General features: G+C 43.4%; 1 protein-coding gene across 1 annotated transcript in view; it reads right to left on the bottom strand.

Moving 5' to 3' along the window:
• Positions 1 to 20,678, bottom strand: part of LOC129816864 (mannosyl-oligosaccharide 1,2-alpha-mannosidase IB-like) — a 180,846-nt gene that overhangs the window by 90,389 nt on the left and 69,779 nt on the right. The window contains exon 5 of the mRNA XM_055871799.1: positions 15,035 to 15,131. Coding sequence (XP_055727774.1) covers positions 15,035 to 15,131 — 97 coding nt within the window. The remainder of the gene's footprint in view (positions 1 to 15,034; positions 15,132 to 20,678) is intronic.

The raw sequence follows: 20,678 nt of genomic DNA, 5'->3' as shown, positions 1-20,678 counted from the left end.
TTTGTGTGCATGTGCGTGGGAGAGAATGGAAGTGTGTGTGTGTGTGTGTGTGTGTGTGTGTGTGTGTGTGTGTGTGTGTGTGTTAAGAGTTCGCATCTGCTGACAAGTAGACTTTTCACACCCGGAGCAAATCCATTCTCACATCCAGTTTCTCAGTGTAGACTTCTAGTCTTGGTGATAACTACACCTCCGGAAAATGCAATCACTCTCAGTATGGAGAACTTTCATCTCCGACCTAGGACACACCAATGTTCTTTCCGTTAAAAAGGTGAGGTGCCTCCCCTTCCTAGCTCTGTTGGCCCCTGCCTAAAACAGTTTTGCTTTTTGGAGCTTCTCTCTCTTCTCCATGTCTCTCGCTCTCTCCCCCTTTCTCTCAATTTCTTTCTCTCTCAAGCCCTCTTCCCCCACCGTGGCCCATCTCCAGAGGGAGTGTGTGATGTGTGCTGTGAGACAAGCCAGTCACCATAAGTGGCCTGATGAATATTTACTAAGCTACACGCTCAGTAAATATGAATGTGAGCGAGTGAATGTGAGTGAGGCCTCGATTTAGGGACACCTACACTGTGGTGAGCAGCAGCAGTAAATGTTCTTCCTTCCTCTTCCATAATGTCTTTCCCTGCATGATCTTCTGAACATGACGTTCTGTACCATCTTCAAGCGGCCCCCTCCAGTCGTTAGTACTAATATTAATATTTATAGAAAATGTTATCAAGTCCAGAGCTGCACAGAGTTGTGGGGAATTGGCTCCTGAGTGGCCCATCCAATAGTTTGTAGCGTTACTCAGAAGAACACAGGCTCTCTTGTCACATTTGATGTGTTGTCAAACATTAGGCGGGGAGAAAGCTAATTTCGTGCTCCTTTAGGCTGTCATTAAAGTTCCAACTTCCTCTTTCTCCCTTTTTCCTCCGCTGTGTTTGAGAGGCTTATACGCATTCCTAGTGGACTCAGCAGCCGGCAAATCCGTCTGCTTTCCTGCCTGCCGTCCAATTTAGCATCAGCCTGCCTGTTAAAAGTTTAACCAGAGTGAAATGCTGGGAATAGGGGAGAAGGGGAGAGCTGGAGGAGCGGAGAAGAAAATGTGACAACATCCTGTTAGGAGGGAAAAGAGCTAGCTTCAGTCTCTAGCTGTGTCTGAAATGGTACCCTTGCCCCCTATTCCCTATATACAGTAGTGCCCTACTTTTGACCAGAGCCATTTTGGATGCAGACTCTCTTCTCACTGTGTCTCTCTCTAACGCTGCCAGCATGTCCAGGCCAACCCCCAAACTCCCTAGCAGCACTGGGAAAAATAAAGAAATACTGTAGAGCCACTGGATATTAATCAGGGCGACATGCAACGATTCTACCACAAACATCCACTCCTCTCTAAGGGACTGGAGGATTTAGATTACCCCAATTCACTTGACAAGGACAGAGACGCACACCTAGAAACCCACTGTATGCTACAGAACTAATGCACCAAACAGACGGGTGTTTACAACTGGCACAGTACTCACTATTGTGTAGTCCTGCACGAATGTACTACATTTTTATTTTATTTATTTATTTCACCTTTATTTAACCAGGTAGGCAAATTGAGAACACGTTCTCATTTACAATTGCGACCTGGCCAAGATAAAGCAAAGCAGTTCGGCACATACAACAACACAAAGTTACACATGGAGTAAAACAAACATACAGTCAATAATACAGTGAAAAATAAGTCTATATACAATATGAGGAAGTGAGGTGAGATAAGGGAGGTGAAGGCAAACAAAATATATATATAAATAAAAATATAAAAAGGCCATGGTGGTGAAGTAAATACAATATAGCAAGTAAAAAAACACTGGAATGGTTGGTTTGCAGTGGAAGAAGGTGCAAAGTAGAGATAGAAATAATGGGGTGCAAAGGAGCAAAATAAATAAATACAGTAGGTAAAGAGGTAGTTGTTTGGGCTAAATTATAGATGGGCTATGTACAGGTGCAGTAATCTATGAGCTGCTCTGACAGCTGGTGCTTAAAGCTAGTGAGGGAGATAAGTGTTTCCAGTTTCAGAGATTTTTGTAGTTCGTTCCAGTCATTGGCAGCAGAGAACTGGAAGGAGAGGCGGCCAAAGGAAGAATTGGTTTTGGGGGTGACCAGAGAGATATACCTGCTGGAGCGCGTGCTACGGGTGGGCGTTGCTATGGTGACCAGCGAGCTGAGATAAGGGGGGACTTTACCTAGCAGGGTCTTGTAGATGACCTGGAGCCAGTGGGTTTGGCGACGAGTGTGAAGCGAGGGCCAGCCAACGAGAGCGTACAGGTCGCAGTGGTGGGTAGTATATGGGGCTTTGGTGACAAAACGGATTGATATGAAATATCTCAAACACACACACACAAATGCTCAAACAAACCAACACATGAATAAATGGAGAAGGGCACCACACACACACAACTCCCTGGAGAGAGAGAGAGTTAGGGCGTGCTGGCTTATTGGAGGTGTCTGCGCATTTCTGAGTGCCGAGCAGGTATTGACTGGGGAGTTTCTCAGCCCTTAGTGAGAATGTGATACATATAAAGCCGCTCTAACTAGCCTCACCACCAGGTTCAGCCTCATCTCCCTCCTCCATACTCTCCAGCGGAGATAAGTGTCTCTAAAGTCATCACCACCACATCGTCCCTCCACACTCCATAAGCGCCGGCTATCAGCTAAAGCCGACAACAGACTCATTGTCTGGCCTCTTGGTACCTGTGTTATTTTTAATTTGCATACTGGTAGGCTACTTCTGCTTTTTGTTGATTATCTGCTGATAAATTATGAAAACATTTGATCAAGATGTTGAATCCTCACTGCAGGAACAATAGGTAGTGGAGATAGAGCCCCAATCTGGTCCAAAATATGAAAAAAGATTGAAGGTTATAAAAGCATGATACTTACATGGTATTATTAAAGACATTGATATAGGCCTACTGATTTGATTAAAGTGATGAAAATGGAGTAGTCAACTGCTGCTTTCTGTGTAGCCCATGTTTAACATCTGCTTAATTTTTCCTTTCAATCACACCTGTAGGTCTATTCATGAGTTCCTGCCTTCTAAAAAAATTGGGGGTGCAAAATCTGGCGAGGGTCTGGGGGTCCTCCCGCTGAAAATGTTTGCATTATTAAAACCATTTCCTGCTATTCAATATTGTTTCTCAAATGGAATTCCATGTTGACTGAACACATCATTTGTTCTTAGGTTTTTGCCACAAACTACATTTCTGACTAGATTACTAATCTACCGCCTTCCCTCAAAATCCAACCCACAGTGATTGATTGACAGGTCAAACTGTTAAAGAGATAGTTCACCCAAATTAAAAAACGACACATTGGTTGCCTTACCCTAAGTGCCAAATGCAGCAGTCAATAAAATACACTGCTCAAAAAAATAAAAGCAACACTTAAACAACACAATGTAACTCCAAGTCAATCACACTTCTGTGAAATCAAACTGTCCACTTAGGAAGCAACACTGATTCACAATACATTTCACATGCTGTTGTGCAAATGGAATAGACAACAGGTGGAAATTATAGACAATTAGCAAGACACCCCCAATAAAGGAGTGGTTCTGCAGGTGGTGACCACAGACCACTTCTCAGTTCCTATGCTTCCTGGCTGATGTTTTGGTCACTTTTGAATGCTGGCGGTGCTTTCACTCTAGTGGTAGCATGAGACGGAGTCTACAACCCACACAAGTGGCTCAGGTAGTGCAGCTCATCCAGGATGGCACATCAATGCGAGCTGTGTCAAGAAGGTTTGCTGTGTCTGTCAGCGTAGTGTCCAGAGCATGGAGGCGCTACCAGGAGACAGGCCAGTACATCAGGAGACGTGGAGGAGGCCGTAGGAGAGCAACAACCCAGCAGCAGGACCGCTACCTCCGCCTTTGTGCAAGGAGGAGCAGGAGGAGCACTGCCAGAGCCCTGCAAAATGACCTCCAGCAGGCCACAAATGTGCATGTGTCTGCTCAAACGGTCAGAAACAGACTCCATGAGGGTGGTATGAGGGCCCGACGTCCACAGGTGGGGGTTGTGCTTAAAGACCAACACCGTGCAGGACGTTTGGCATTTGCCAGAGAACACCAAGATTGGCAAATTCGCCACTGGCGCCCTGTGCTCTTCACAGATGAAAGCAGGTTCACATGAGCAAATGTGACAGACGTGACAGAGTCTGGAGACGCCGTGGAGAACGTTCTGCTGCCTGCAACATCCTCCAGCATGACCGGTTTGGCGGTGGGTCAGTCATGGTGTGGGGTGGCATTTCTTTGTGGGGCCGCACAGCCCTCCATGTGCTCGCCAGAGGTTGCCATTAGGTACCGAGATGAGATCCTCAGACCCCTTGTGAGACCATATGCTGGTGCGGTTGGCCCTGGGTTCCTCCTAATGCAAGACAATGCTAGACCTCATGTGGCTGGAGTGTGTCAGCAGTTCCTGCAAGAGGAAGGCATTGATGCTATGACTGGCCCGCCCGTTCCCCAGACCTGAATCCAATTGAGCACATCTGGGACATCATGTCTCGCTCCATCCACCAACGCCACGTTGCACCACAGACTGTCCAGGAGTTGGCGGGTGCTTTAGTCCAGGTCTGGGAGGAGATGCCTCAGGAGACCATCCGCCACCTCATCAGGAGCATGCCCAGGCGTTGTAGGGAGGTCATACAGGCACGTGGAGGCCACACACACTACTGAGCCTCATTTTGACTTGTTTTAAGGACATTACATCAAAGTTGGATCAGCCTGTAGTGTGGTTTTCCACTTTAATTTTGAGTGTGACTCCAAATCCAGACCTCCATGGGTTGATAAATTTGATTTCCATTGATAATTTTTGAGTGATTTTGTTGTCAGCATATTCAACTATGTAAAGAAAAAAGTATTTAATAAGAATATTCCATTCATTCAGATCTAGGATGTGTTATTTTAGTGTTCCCTTTATTTTTTTGAGCAGTGTACATAATTTGAAGAACAAACATAATTGTGGCAAATCATATCTTGCAGTAAAACTAAATATGCTTTAATTTCAAGAGAAGACAGGTTGAATGTTAAAAAAAAGGTTCTTACTTAGAAGATAGGCCTAGACAATATCCAAAACAACTAGCACACTAAATGCACACATTTTAAGTCATTTTAATTGTAAATTCTTTCTTCACAATACCACAACTAATTTGACCAATCTGGGAGGTAAAGTCGTTAAAGTATTCAATAATTTAGCTGTGTATTTTGGATGGAATCAATGCATTAGAATGTGCCAGAGGAGACCAAAACAGAGCTTGTTGTGCATGTCCCCACGGACCCCAACAGACAGGTACTCCCTGGATGGATACTTTTTCTATTCTGCTGGCTAATCCATTTAATTACAGAAAACACTGCTTCATCCACTGACACAGTTATTAAAGCATCCATTCCACTGACCCCAAAGCACAGAAAAGCAGAGCCCAGCCCAACAGGCCTCGGAAGCTATAAGACTATGACAGCTAACATCACCACTGCTGTATCATTTCCCGCAAGAGCAGAGACACGCTCCCTCTCTCACGCTCTTCAACACGGTCGACCAACAAGGAAATTACTTTGTTCATTAGGAGGATATTAGCCACCCGGGGAACACAGTTTGACAATCAGCAGAAGAGTATATGTGTAATTGGAGATGTTATCAGTGCTCCGACAGGGGGGCTGATAGGAAAAGGAATATTGTAGTGACCTTATGAATATTGAGGAGGAGAGGTGAGAATATAACACTTGGGGGAGGGCCTTAGTCTTGTCAATCCCACGTCCCCCGAAGGCGTGATTGGAGGAATCCATCGCTGTCATAATAGCTGCTCATGTTTAGAGCCACTGTAGGAATCGTTTAGAATGCTGAAGTCTTAGCGATTACATCCTATGTTGCTCTGTGAAACCTGACTCAACCATCCTTGTTTTTAGCGTAACAGTAGTGGATTATTTTCTCAGGTTGATTCATATTGTATGATGAACATTCCTCCCTGTATTTTCCAGAGGTCTTCAAAACATTACCATCTGTGAATTCTATCCAGATCTTATCCCGTCTGAACACAGACACCTCAGTTCTCCCTCCCTCTTCCTCATTTTGCTTCATATTCTCTCCGCATCTTTCTCTACTTCTCTGTCCCTCCACATCTCATCACCATCATGTTTTTCTCTCCATCAAATGCATTTCCTCAGCACCTCCCTCCTTTCTCCCCCTCTTTTTCCCTGTTTTCTCCCTCCTACCTCTGGACAGTGGATGGTATGTGTATTCTCTCCTCAGACAGGCTCAGCCCTCTGGGTTCTGAATTATCCTCTTTAGTTCTTAATCCCATTATCAGACATCCACTTCTAGGTTTTCCTCTCTCACCTCTCCTCATTTCTTCTCTGCCGGTCATGCTGTGTGTGTGATTTAGACCTCTCACAGGGGCATGTTGCAATGGCGCCGTTTCACAGCCCTCACAGCCCAGTGTGCTGTGCTAGTCCGCCGTTGGAACTAGGGCCGCAAATTCCGGTCAATTTTGCTGCCGACTAACCGACCCTCATTAACCCGTCAACAAACGGTTAAAACATTTTCAACCAGTAAAATGAGGTGACCAACAAAATACTATACATGCATACAAGGAACATACATTTTTCATTAAGAGCCTTAACCTTTGTGTTGTCTTAAGGGTAAAAAATGACCTGCCACTGTTAAACAGCAGAGAAACCCCTCTAAATTATATTTTTTCCAACTTGAAATTTGATTACTTTTCCTAGAGTGACCCAGCAGTTATAAAATAATTTACACACCACAGACACACACAGAGAGAAATTGAGATTATATATGCTACTGATTGGACTCCGCCAGGAGCTCCTGAAGAGGAAGATCACCATGGCTGGCACAGTTAGAAAGAACAAGCTTGAGCTCCCCCCTGCACTCCTCACAACAAGGGGGGAGAGAGGCCTTCTCAGAGTTTGCCTTCACCCCCACCACCACTCTAGTTTCTTACCTCCCAAAGAAGAACACGAATGTTGTCCTCATTAGCACTCTGCACAAAACGTCTGAGATCAGTGATCATGAGGACAGGAAGCCAGCTATCATCCTGGACTACAACCACAACAAAGGAGGCGTGGACAACTTGGACAAGGTGATTGGAACTTACAGCTGCAGGAGGATGACTGCCCGCTGGCCCCTGGTCATCTTCCATAACATCATTGATGTGTCCTCATACAATGCCTTTGTGATATGGAACAAGATCAACCCTACCTGGATGCCTGATAAGCGGAACAAGAGGGTGTTCCTGGAGCAGCTGGGAAAGGCACTAGTAACCCCACACATTCAAAGAAGGGAGCGCCTCCCCGGCACAGCAGCCTCTGCAGCGCTTGTGAAAGCTGTTCAGGGGGCTGAATCTTGTCCTGATCCACCTGAGGCTGCAGCTGGGGCAGGCAAGAGGAGGAGATTCCAATTCTGCCCCCCAAAGAAGGACTGTAACACAAATACTATGTGCTGCACGTGAGAAATACATCTGCAAAGTCCATGCACACACACTTGCATACTGTCCTACATGTGCTAATTGGAGTTGATTGATTTATGTTCTTCACGTTTTTGTTTTGTATCTATTATCTTAGCTTATTCTTATTTATTGTTGTTTATACACCTTGTTGGTGGGGGCAATTGTTTGGTTTTTTTAAAATGGGAGAAGACTAGTATTTTGTAGATTATATCCTCATTGTACAGTATAAGAATATATCACTATGTTGCCAAAAAGGTTTAAGACTTATTGTTTCCCTTCAATAAAATGCATTCAAAACTACTTTCTGCACATTTCTGCTACTTTCTTAGGCTATACAAGTGCTAGCTCAATTGTTTTTGTTTACAGCTATGCAGTACCTTTAGCACTAATAATAATAAACCTCTACTTTAATAAAGAAAACAATTATGACAGGTGTGTTGTAATAAAAACGAGTGGTGTCCACTGATTAAATGCAGTCTTTCTGCATTGTGAAGAGGGAAAACCCAGATATTCACAAAGTTTGTGATGAATGACAGGTTGTTTCTTCATGCAAAATAGATTTGGGGTTTAAAATTCAATTAAGCTGCTTAATTTTAGGGGTTTAGTGAAGGTGGGTCATTTTTTTACCCTTAGGACAAGGGGAGTATACAGAATGTTAAGACTACACAAAGGTTAATGGAAACATGCAACAACAGCAAGCCTATTGTCTTATTGTCTTACTGATAAAATGTACGTTTCAAACGTTTGTCAAAATGCAATTTGTGGGAAAACACTGTGCTAAACAGCGCATCTAATGAGAGCAGTTCCATGTGACAGAGATCAACATCTCTGTTAGAAAACATGGGGAATCTGGGGAAGCATGGGGAAGCAGCAACTAGGATGGGTTGCTAATATGACTAGGATTGTGCCTAAATTAGCAACTGGACAATGAGAGAAAGTTGATATGAAAACCAATAGAAGAGGAGAGAGCAGTAATGTCCTTCACGTTTCTATGGTTGGATTTGGCTATGCTAATTTGAAGCAAGGTAAGACATGCCTCATGTAAAGTAAAATGTTCAGGTTTCAAACAACTATGCTGCCTTAAGCACACATTGAAAAGTGGTGGTGATAGCCTGCTTACAGTACTGCTGACTATAGCCAGAGATACTGTATACAACAACAAGATGGTCTTGACTCCGCCCTAATAATAGCAGTCTTTGTCCCAAAGGCAGGAAGGCAGGCGGTCTTTTTTAATTTAACTAGGCAAGTCAGTTAAGAACAAATTCTTATTTACAATGACGGCCTACCAGAAGGCAAACCCGGAAGATGCTGGACCAATTGTGTGCCGCCCTATGGGACTCCCAATCGGCCGGATGTGATACAGCCTGGGTCTGCTTATAGCACCCGAATGGCAAATGGAAGGCGTTCTTTAATTACGAGTTGAGATTGAGAAATTAGAAGAGTAGCTATTTTTAATTGTGGCCATCAAAACAGTTAACACGCAGTTACATTTCTAATTGTTATTTGTTGCACAATGACTGGGCTTCTAAAATAACGTTTCGCTCCAGTAACAGCTAGAGCTAAACTAGGCTCTGTATGCTGTGCGCATGAGTTAAATAAGATTCATGGCGACTAACGAAAATACACAGGCGGCAATTTAATTCCATTCAATTATGTAAATTAACTTATAGATCGCTAGGCATGACCGGTCAAATGTATTTTTGGAGGCTAACAGATTAACGGTTAACATCCCTACTGGGAATCGATCATATAAAGACATGACCTACATGCTGAAAAACAACTAACTAACGGGCTGCAAACTGAGGAGGAAGGAAAGGGAGCTGTTGACCATGGGACGGCATTCACATTTATGACCGAATGATCGATTTAATCTGTAGTAACAAATAATCTTATTACCTTATCAATTAATTTATCCTCCCCTGCAGGACTGTTGTGATAGGAAAACAAAGTGCCAACAGTTAGGCTAGCAGATCTGTAGTGTATTACAGAGAAACAAAGCACTGAAGGCTAGCAGGTCTGTAGTGTAGCAATTGATTAGCAGGCCTGGGGATCAAAGCCTGTTTAAATTTGCAGCTTGGGGTCTGAGGGACAACCAGGTGCCCAAACAAACCTGAACTCAGCTGCCCCTTCAATCGCTATGGCAACTGCTCTCTGAGCTGACCATAGCAGAGTAGGGTGGGGGCGGAGGGAGACATGCTCCCTGGAAGACTTCCTGGATTCTACTGTGTGAGGGTAATACAATGTGAGCCCTGCTGTGCTGTCTAGGGTTGTAGGAAGGGCAGACAGGTGTCCATATGATGTCTCCGTTACTCTCATCCAATCCCACAATGCAACAAGGGTACCGTACTTTGCGATGTCACCATGCATCAACCTATCCGATCTGGGAAGCAGAGTGAACGAGGAGTGAAGAGAGGGAGCAAGTTTTTGGAATAAGATGCAGCCCTAGTTGCATAATATCCTCAGTTGTGGGCTCTACTGGGCTTGGTTAAAGTACACTCAATGCAAGTAGACATGCACTTACACAAAGACAGCCACTGCATAAGCAGTCATTGCATGAATGAGTTAGCAGATCCTAAGTGCACTGGAAACACTGTCGACATGGACTAGTTGGATTGGTAGTGTTGGCAATCAAATTTCACCACACCAAAAATAATTGCTTGATTAATAAAATAACATCCCCTTATATGGCCACATTAATGCTGTAAATGTTTATAAAACATGAGAAGGTTGTTGACATTGTTGTGTGTATTATGTCTGCCTGGCCCTGCAGAGGGACTGCCTGGCCAGTGGTGTGGCTGTCAGTCCAGTTAACAGCTGATATCAACGTAACCTGACCCTGTGCTCCCTGGAGAGCAGTTTCCTGTAAACACCAGAGTAGGTCAGTGTGTTTAAAGATCAGAGGCTTGGCTGTCTGTTCTCCATGCATCCACAGTAAACAGGACGGCCCTCGCTGCTCTGCTCTCTGTGACCGATGGCTGACCTTGAATACAGGTCAAACGCTTTCCAACTCAATCAATGCTCAGTTGATGGGACTGACTGAGTGACTATGATTCCCTGTTATGCGAGTAGGCAAGGCACTCAGTTAGGGATATGAGCCTATAGTGGCATTCAGCAACCCACTGGAAGACTAAACTACTATACCACAACATCCACCACAAGGTAAGGACTATGCCCACAGAGAACTGTAGTGTGGTAAGACTGTTGTTGTCCTTACCTGGCTCTGTGTTATAGGGCCAAAGACAGAGTATTGCAGCACTGAGTTTACAGTGCTGCAAGGTGTGGCTCAGGCTCAGTGATACTGTTGATAACTCTTCTAGTAACACGTGTTACAGGTTTTGTTTTTTCCCTTTTTTTAAATATAGCTTGTAGGTGGACACTTTTTTTTGTCGTTTTCAAGCACGACAAAAAAAAGCACGACAATGCCTTCATCAACTCGAATTTGTGCAAAGAGCACACTTCAGTTCAAGTTTTTCTTACATTTTCTGCAATGTTGCAAAATAGTGAAGACCATAACACCTATTCTACGGGCATGTGGGGGAGGGTTCTTGAAATGTATCATCCAATAAAAATCTAGCCACTGGAAGCCATTCTAGCCGTTTTGACTTATTCAAAATGCTACAGACCTCAAAAGGAAGCAAGACAACATGATTTCGGGAGGCTACCTCAGCTGTTACCCCTTAACCCAGCATGACATCTAGTCTTTTACCCCTTAGCCCAGTATGACTTTCACTCTGTTACCCCTTGAAACCCATTACAGTCTAAGCCCTGTCTATGTCGCGGGTGGGTCATGTTGATCATTTCGCTATTTGATTTTTAATTTTAAGACCCCTTGAAGTATCAAAAATATATAAACACAATTACTTGATGAAAAATGGTATTAGCCCATACAAACACATTGAATAACAAATTCACTACATGGAACAAAAGATAGTCGACCCACAATTTTTTTTTTTTTTTTTTTTTTTATAAATATGTTTGTTCTGAAGTGTCTGTCCTATATATAAGAAAGATCAGGAAACATGACAAATTTTTTTACATGTGCATTCTGAAAGTATTCAGACCCCTCCAGATTTTGTTATCTTACAGCCTTATTCTAAAAAAATATATATATATATATATATAATTTTTTTAGTTACTACATTTACACACAATACCCCACAATGAAATGAGGAAAACAGATTTGGAAAAAATCTGAAATACCTTATTTACATAAGTATTCAGACACGTTGCATCCTGTTTCCATTGATCATCCTTGAGATCTTTCTACAACTTGGAGTCCACCTGTGGTAAATTCAATTGATTGGACATGATTTGGAAAGGCACACCTGTCTATATAAGGTCCCACAGTTGACAGTGCATGTCAGAGCAAAAACCAAGACATGAGGTCCAAGGAATTGTCCGTAGAGCTCCGAGACAGGATTGTGTAGAGGCACAGATCTGGGGAAGGGTACCAAAACATTTCTGCAGCATTGAAGGTCCCTAAGAACACAGTGGCCTCCATCATCTTTACATGAAAGAAGTATGGAACCACCAAGACTCTGCCTAGAGCTGGCCACCCCGCCAAACTGAGCAATCAGGGGAGAAGGGCCTTGGTCACGGAGGTGACCAAGAACCCGATGGTCACTTTGACAGAGCTCTAGAGTTTCAGAAGGACAACCTTTCAGAAGCTCAAACCATCTCTGCAGCACTCCACCAATCATGCCTTTATGGTAGAGTGGCCAATTGGAAGCCACTCCTCAGTAAAAGGCACATGACAGCACGCTTGGAGCTTGCTAAAAGGCACCTAAAGATTCTCAAACCTTGAGAAACAAGATTATCTAGTCTGATGAAAGCCAGATTGAACACTTTGGCCTGAATGCCAAGCGTTACATCTGGAGGAAATCTGGCACCATCACTACGGTGAAGCATGGTGGCGGCAGCATCATGCAGTGGGGATGTTTTTCAGCAGCAGGGACTGGGAGACTAGTCAAGATCGAGGAAAAGATAAACGGAGCAGAGGAAAAGATAAACGGAGCAAAGCACAGAGAGATCCTTGATGAAAACCTGCTCCAGAGTGCTCAGGACCTCATTTTGGGGTGAAGGTTCACCTTCCAACATGACAACAACCCTAAGCACACAGCCAAGACAATGCAGGAGTGGCTTCGGGACAAGGCTCTGAGTGTCCCAGCCACAGTCCGGACTTGAATCCGATCGAACATCTCTGGAGACCTGAAAATAGCTGTGCAGCGACGCTCCCCATCCAACCTGACAGAGCTTGAGAGGGTCTCTAGAGAAAAATGGGAGAAACTCCCCAAATACAGGTAGGCCAAATTTGTAGCATCATACCCAAGAAGACTCGAGGCTGTAATTGTTGCCAAAGGTGCTTCAACAAAGTACTGAGTAAAGGGTATGAATACTTATGTAAATGTATTATTTCAGTTTTTTATTTGGACAAAATCCCCCCAAATTTAAAAAACTGTTTTTGCTTTGTCATTATAGGGTATTGTGTGTAGATTGGATTTAAAAAATACAAAAAAAATCTGTTTTAGAATACAGCTGTAACGTAACAAAATGTGGAAAAAGTCAAGGGGTCTGAAAACTTTCCTGAATGCACTGTACTTCAACTAATTTTTTCAACTGGTACCGGGGGACCTTCAGACGAGGCTTGTGAGATCTGTGTGCAAAACAACAGACATGTACGTGTTTGTCAAAGTCTCACATTATTAGTGAGTAGCCACAACTGATCGGATGCTACAGATAGAAGTTGGCAGATCGTCTGTACCGACTTCAGATGAGACCCAAGACGCTTGTGTGTGTCGAAGAGCAAAACAGAGAATTTGTGAGAGTCATCTTTCCATAGGAGTGTCATTATAGTTTATAGGTCAAACCGTTTCGGACGCTACAGACTTTGTGAGAAGACCGATTTTCAGGATGTCTCATGGTCTGACAAACACGACTCTAGCTATGTCACCTTCCTCCACAGATGCGGAAGTGCGACATCCCCGATGCGGTACATTGAGACGCATCCAATGCAAAAAAAAAACGATTTCTCTAGCTTAAACTGACTTTTTTTTCTCTAGGTTAAACTGGCTGATTTCTCAAGCTTAAACTGACTGATTTTTTTCTCTAGGTTAAACTGGCTGATTTCTCAAGCTTAAACTGGCTGATTTCTCTAGCTTAAACTGGCTGATTTCTCTAGCTTAAACTGGCTGATTTCTCTAGCTTAAACTGGCTGATTTCTCTAGCTTAAACTGACTGATTTTGATGGGGATTGTTTTATTATGCCAATTAGATTATGCCAATTCTGCAGGGGCGTGGACATCGTCTCTAGGGGGCTAACACAACATGACTAACTCTGTTACCCCTTAACTCAGCATGATGTCAACTCTGTTACCACTTCACTCCGTTACCTCCATCTGAACACACTGCTGTTATTTTAGCTCAGTCTCAGCTCCACACTCTCTCACCCCAGCCTCAACTGAATTGTGCTCCATTACAAGGACAGGCGTTTGTTATTATCCCTGCGTGAACCATTCCGTGTTCAAAACTTTTACTATCTACTGTGAACATCAGCTCTTAGGTTTCTACACAACACTAACAGGGTTATCTGACAGAGACTGGTGCCACGAGAACAATGGACACCCAATCCTCTTGTTAGAAATCCAGGCCTGTACCACTATCATAGCGGGCGAACCTTAGATAGGCTTGGGTTAGCACAAACACACAGAGATCATTCCCCTTTCTTTGACATGTGAAGGCACTGGAGAGACAGACAGTAGAGATGACGCATTGTGAGAATATATGAGACGCTGTGAGGGGGGCTCTAGGGAGGGAAGCACAGATATCACAGAGTCTGAAAGCCTCTTCCAACATGTTCTCTCTGATAGACACACCAAACAAACAACTGACACAAACACACACTGATTGAAGGATCAATATAGCCTAGTAGTCCTGTCTGTAGAGCCTCTCAAAATCAGACAAAGAGCGAGAGAGGAGCAAGATACAAAAGCAGGGAGAGAGAGAGTGAGAGAATAACTCATCAATAATGTGGTTTAGTGAGAAATGTGAGCTGATGGTACTCATCAGTGTGGGGTTCTGCGTCCTCTCCTCCACTATGTTTTCTGGCCAACGAACATGAGATCACTACCCAGTGTGGACATATATCCAGCAGCCATCCCAGAGAACCAGGAGAGACCGACTGACCACACCACAGTACTGCAGCTCATTCACCATTTAACAGCAGCTCATCAAACACCACAAGAGTTTATGGACAATTTGCTTCACTGGACATTCTCATTGTCCATACAGAAAACGCATACATACACAGTACACACACTACAAATGAGCCGCAGTCCAAGTTGTCTGATCTGCTTTATCTCAGAAAGCAGCTGCAGAGCTGAACAGTAACAACAGCAACAACCCAGAAACAGAGACAGACTGGGTTGGTTGGATGGGATTCACTGTTAATGGATGATCCGGCCAAGCATGAACATGTACAGTATTTCTGAGGGAGAGTGTGCTCATACGGAGAGGGAAGGTGCATTTACGTGTGTGTGGTTAAGAATAATGCCATGGCACTTACCAAAGATATTGGTGGAATGTCCTTTCTTGGCGAGAGGTTTCAACTCATTGTGTCCCCATCCGTACTGTCTGTAGCTGTCCCACGCATGCTTCATCATCTACAACACACACACACAGGCTTTAGACACATCTGCAATACAGCAACATAACGTGAGTCTTGACTCTTGTTCCACCTGGAATAGAAACGCAGAGCATTTAGAGAAAGACAATCAAGGCATTTTGTTTTGTCTGCTACAACACCATGAACCTATCTTGAACTATAGACTCTAAAGGGAGAACCTTACAAGAGGCTTGTCACATACCTTTTATTTTATAATTGACTCATACATACAGTCCTGCACGTAACATCTTGACAGCACAAACAGAAACAAACAATCAGCATTAACACACAATCCTTTTTTCACCATCATTTCAGCCTCGACACTGGAGAGAGAATGGCACCTAGGCCTTTCTGGAAAAGGATGCAACTGAGATTGACATCCCCGTGCCCCCTCAGCCACTGGCCCCACCTCCACTCCAGCCCCTTAACCCCCCCCCCCCCCCCAAGCGCTTTACACACCCCAAGCCCCAGCCCCTGGTGTGACCACAACCCTGTCAGTTCCTCGGTCACTCAGTTTCTAGGTCAATGGCCAGCAGGTCCCTCACCACACATCTCACACCATGGCTGGGTGGACAGGACACAGTCTTTGTGTGTGTTTGCCGTGTAACTACTTCTCGTCAGACAACATTGGTAAATTGACGCCGTAGGGCTCCTCTCTAATCTTTTTCATTGTGTTTTCCTTGACTGTCTGGAGGCACTGACCACACATTTGTCTTATGGATAAAAACACGGCTATATTCTTATTAACATGACCTTTACAGAGGAGCCGTAAGAGATGAACTGAGAATAAAGAGGGAGAAACAGACGGGATGGTGAGGCAAGCCTTGACACGAAGACAGTGATGCTGACCAAAGGAGAGAAGAGGAGACGCAAGGGAAATTCAAGGGAAACTGTGAGGACGACGCTGCTGACTGACAGAGAGTCACGCTTTCCCAAATCTCTACTGCACGCGCAACATTTCCCTTTTTCCTCCTAAATCATCACCCTAGTCTGGTGGGATTAGCTATCCCAGGAGGACATTTTCTCACCCTGTTGGCCTGTCTCTGTCTGCCATGGCAGGCTTCCAAAAATGTGAGACCAGGTTTTTCTCCTGTTCGAGCCAGAGTCCCCTCCTCTCCTCTCCTCTCGCCTCTCTTCTCTCTTCTCCCAGCCTCACCAAGGCCAGGGAGGAAGGGAGCAAAGCAAATAAAACACATGGCCAGGAGTTTCATTGTGTTCTTGGCTTGCTGGCATTCAATGACGCACTCGGTCTCCACACAGCAGGAGATTATAAATCACATTAACACACTGGGAAAACACAACTTAACCATTGGCTCCTGATGGCGAGGTAGACCTCTAATTGGCCGGTTTATCAAATGCTGATTGGCCCACCTGTTAAAGAATATAGGATTTACGGAAATAGAATATTTAAATGTACAGTACGAGTCAAAAGTTTGGACACATACTCATTCAAGGGTTTTTATTTTTTTTTACTATTTTCTACATTGTAGAATAATAGTGAAGACATCAAAACTATTAAATAACACATATGGAATCATGTAGTAACAAAAAGTGTTAGACAAATCAAAATATATTTATATTTGAGATTCTTCAAAGTAGCAACCCTTTGCCTTGATGACAGCTTAGCACACTCTTGGCTTTCTCTCAACCAGCTTCATGAGGTAGTCACCGGGAATGCATTTCAATTAACATGTGTGCCTTGTTTAAAGTTAATTTGTGGAATTTCTTTCCCTCTTAATGTGTTTGAGCCAATCAGTTGTGTTGTGACAAGGTAGGGGTGGTCCATCCTTACTTTAAGACATGAAGGTCAGTCAATCTGAAACATTTCAAGAACTTTTAAAGTTTAAAAGTGCAGTCACAAAAACCAGCCAGCGCTAAGATGAAACTGGCTCTATATTAAATGCCATAATAAATGCTTCACAGAGTTCAAGTTACAGCCATCTCAATATCAACTGTTAAGAGGAGACTGCATGAAATCAGACCTTCATCGTTGAATTGCTGCAAAGAAACCACTACTAAAAGTACATCAATAAGAAGAGACTTGCTTGGGCCAAGAAACACGAGAAATTGGCATTAGACCGGTGGAAATCTGTGCTTTGGTCTGATGAGTTCAAATGTGAGATTTTTGGGTTCAACTGCCGTGTCTTTGTGAGACGCAGAGTAGGTGAACGGATGATCTCTGCATGTGTGGTTCCCAGCGTGAAGCATGGAGGAGGTGTGATGGTGCTTTGCTGGTGACACTGTCTATGATTTATTTTGAATTCAAGGCACAATTAACCAGCATGGCTACCACAGCATTCTGCAGCGATACGCCATCCCATCTGGTTTTGCTCTTAGTGGGACTATAATTTGTTTTCAACAGGACATTGACCCAACACACCTCCAGGCTGTGTAAGGGCTATTTGACCAAGAAGGAGATTGATGGAGTGCTGCATCAGATGACCTGGCCTCCACAATCCCCCGACCTCAACCAAATTGAGATGGTTAGGGATGAGTCAGACCGCAGAGTGAAGGAAAAGCAGCCAACAAGTGCTCAGCATATGTGGGACCTCCTTCAAGACTGTTGGAAAAGCATTCCAAGTGAAGCTGGTTGAGAGAATCCCAAGAGTGTACAAAGCTGTCATCAAGGCAAAGGGTGGCTACTTTGAAAATCTAAAATATATTTTGATTTGTCTAACACTTTTTTTGTGTTATTGCATAGTTGATGTCTTCACTATTACTTCACAATGTAGAAAATAGTAAAAATAAAGAAAAACCCTGGAATGATCAGGTGTTACCAAACTTTTGAATGGAACTATATATTGACATTAAACACACTGACTGGACATTTCACTTAGTGTACCACTAACATGACAGACAAATGACAGCTTGTTGTTGTAACATTATGACCAGCACTCAATATCATTTCTATGTCTAAAATCCAACAGCCATTAATGAATTGACTGACTGGCGTAACATATTGACAAGCATTCAAGATCACTTCTGTAGTAGGGAGTCTGATTCTAAAATGCCATAGCCAATGAACTCTCCCTTCATGCATGACTGTATGGTGCGTTTCAACAGATGCTGCTCCTTTAGGTTAGGTTTCCCTCTTGAGCACATATTGAATGTCAAGTTCATTGTGTAACAGTATAACTTTAAACCGTCCCCTCTCCCCGACCCGGGCGCGAACCAGGGACCCTCTGCACACATCAACAACTGACACCCACGATGCGTCGTTACCCATCGCTCCACAAAAGCCGCGGCCCTTGCAGAGCAAGGGGCAACCCTACTTAAAGTCTCAGAGCAAGTGACGTAACTGATTGAAATGCTACTAGCGCGTATCCGCTAACTAGCTAGCCATTTCACATCCGTTACACTTGCAGACATACACACATACGTTACCATGCCGCTGCTGCTGCCTGTAGCGTGAGACCAGGCCAGGGATTTGTCCCAAACAGCACCGTATTCCCTATGTAGTGCACCCTATGGGCCCTAGTCAAAAGTAGTGCACTATAAAGAGAAAATGGTGCCATTTGGGACGCAGGGCAGAATGGTAATGTGTTAAGTGGCATTGCAAGTATTTATATCTGGCTTTGAAAAGAGAGAGGGTTTTGGTTGGCTCTGGTTTGGTCTGGTTCCTGCTCTCAGACGTCCACATTCTTCTCCAGCTTAGCTGATCCTCAGCTTCTTCACTGAGACCATTGGAGCACTGATGAGGGATACACAAATCACACTAAGGCAGAGGAATAATGTGCCTCAGCAAAAAGAGGGTGAATCTACACACTGTAATAAGACAGTGCTTGCTATGTTCCCAACTGTGGTCTTCTCTACTCTTGGCTTTTATTCCCAGTGACTGTTGAAGGCCTTCTGCTCGTCGGTTAGCAGCCATCCTGCCTGTCTAACTCTGGGCTTATGGAGGGAAGCATTAGGAAACGACAGCTTGTGGTGGGGTTCTCAGTGTCTGTTAAATAAAACCCACGCTCCACAGAGATGGAGAAACACACAGACCAACCTCTGGTGATTTTTCTCAGAGCCAGAAAAATGTGTAAGAAACTCACAGCCAACCTCATGGTTCTGGATGTGTTGGTTTGAGCATGGTGACTAAGAACACTAAGATTGTGGGTTTAATTCACACAAGGGCCTCATATACTGGATATAAAGTGCATTAGGAAAGTATTCAGATCCCTTGACTTTGGTCGGTTGCAGGCGACTTAGAGCCGTCCTGACACTGAATTGATAACAGCGGGGATTGGTGCAAACTATAGGGGCGAGGGGCCAAGGTTACTGTGGGTTCTGTGTGAAACACAGTACTTGGTGAAGCACTATTGGAAAAAAAAAAAACTTGTTCTGAAAAGTGTCTAAGTGTCCCTCAGAAGTGGTGAAATCCAATTATTTTTAATGTGCTAGCCAGGTATGCCCTGGGTTACTCTTTGTGAGTGTTTTATTGAAGCATTCTGTGGCATAGACTAGGAATCACTGGCCACTTTAAGGAATGGAACACTAGTCACTTTAATAATCTTTACATATCTGGCATTACTCATCTCATATGTATATACTGGATTCTATACTATTCTACGGTATCTCATTCACTTAATGTTTACATATCTTGCTTTACACATATCATATGTATATACTGTATTCTATACTATGGTATCTCATTCACTTAATGTTTACATATAGTTGAAGTCGGAAGTTTACATACACCTTAACCAAATGCATATAAAAATCAGGTTCACACAATTACTGACATTTAATCGTAGTAACAATTCCCTGTTTTAGGTCAGTTAGGTTCACCACTTTATTTTAAGAATGTGAAATGTCAGAATAATAGTAGAGCGAATTATTTATTTCAGCTTTTATTTATTTCATCACATTCCCAGTGGGTCAGAAGAATACATACACTCAATTAGTATTTGGTAGCATTGCCTTTAAATTGTTTAACTTGGGTCAAACGTGTCGGGTAGCCTTCCACAACCTTCCCACAATAAATTGGGTGAATTTTGACCCATTCCTCCTGACAGAGCTGGTGTAACAAACTATAGTTTTGGCAAGTCGGTTAGGACATCTGTATGCATGACACGTCATTTTTCCAACAATTGTTTACAGACAGATTATTTCACTTATAATTCACTGTATCATAATTCCAGTGGGTCAGAAGTTTATATACACCAAGTACAAAATGTTTGACTGTTTTTCATAAAATGTTCTAATATAGTAATAAACACTTCTTTGAAGGGGTTATATGACCTCTGACCTCTGCCTTGACTTTCCAGTGTGGTTTGATCACCCTCATTGGAAATCCATTTGGATAATGAATTTAAGGTAATTTGTAATTCTGATTGAAAAGGTAATTTCTAATATTGATAATTAAGATGAAGTTTATAGTTCTTAGCCATATTTTTGACTCGGACCAATGTGGAGAAGGAGAGGGTGTTGCCTTTGACTAAGGGTAGGCTGTCTTAAGTCTATTTTCCTATGACCGTATGTGTACAATCATTTTTCTTTATGGAGTTAAGGGTAGTGATTCTAATTCTATTTTGTTATTTGAAATTATGATGTTTTA

Source organism: Salvelinus fontinalis, chromosome 19 (genome assembly GCF_029448725.1).
Source record: "Salvelinus fontinalis isolate EN_2023a chromosome 19, ASM2944872v1, whole genome shotgun sequence".
Taxonomy (NCBI): Eukaryota; Metazoa; Chordata; class Actinopteri; order Salmoniformes; family Salmonidae; genus Salvelinus; species Salvelinus fontinalis.
This window is presented reverse-complemented; position numbering and strand designations above follow the sequence as displayed.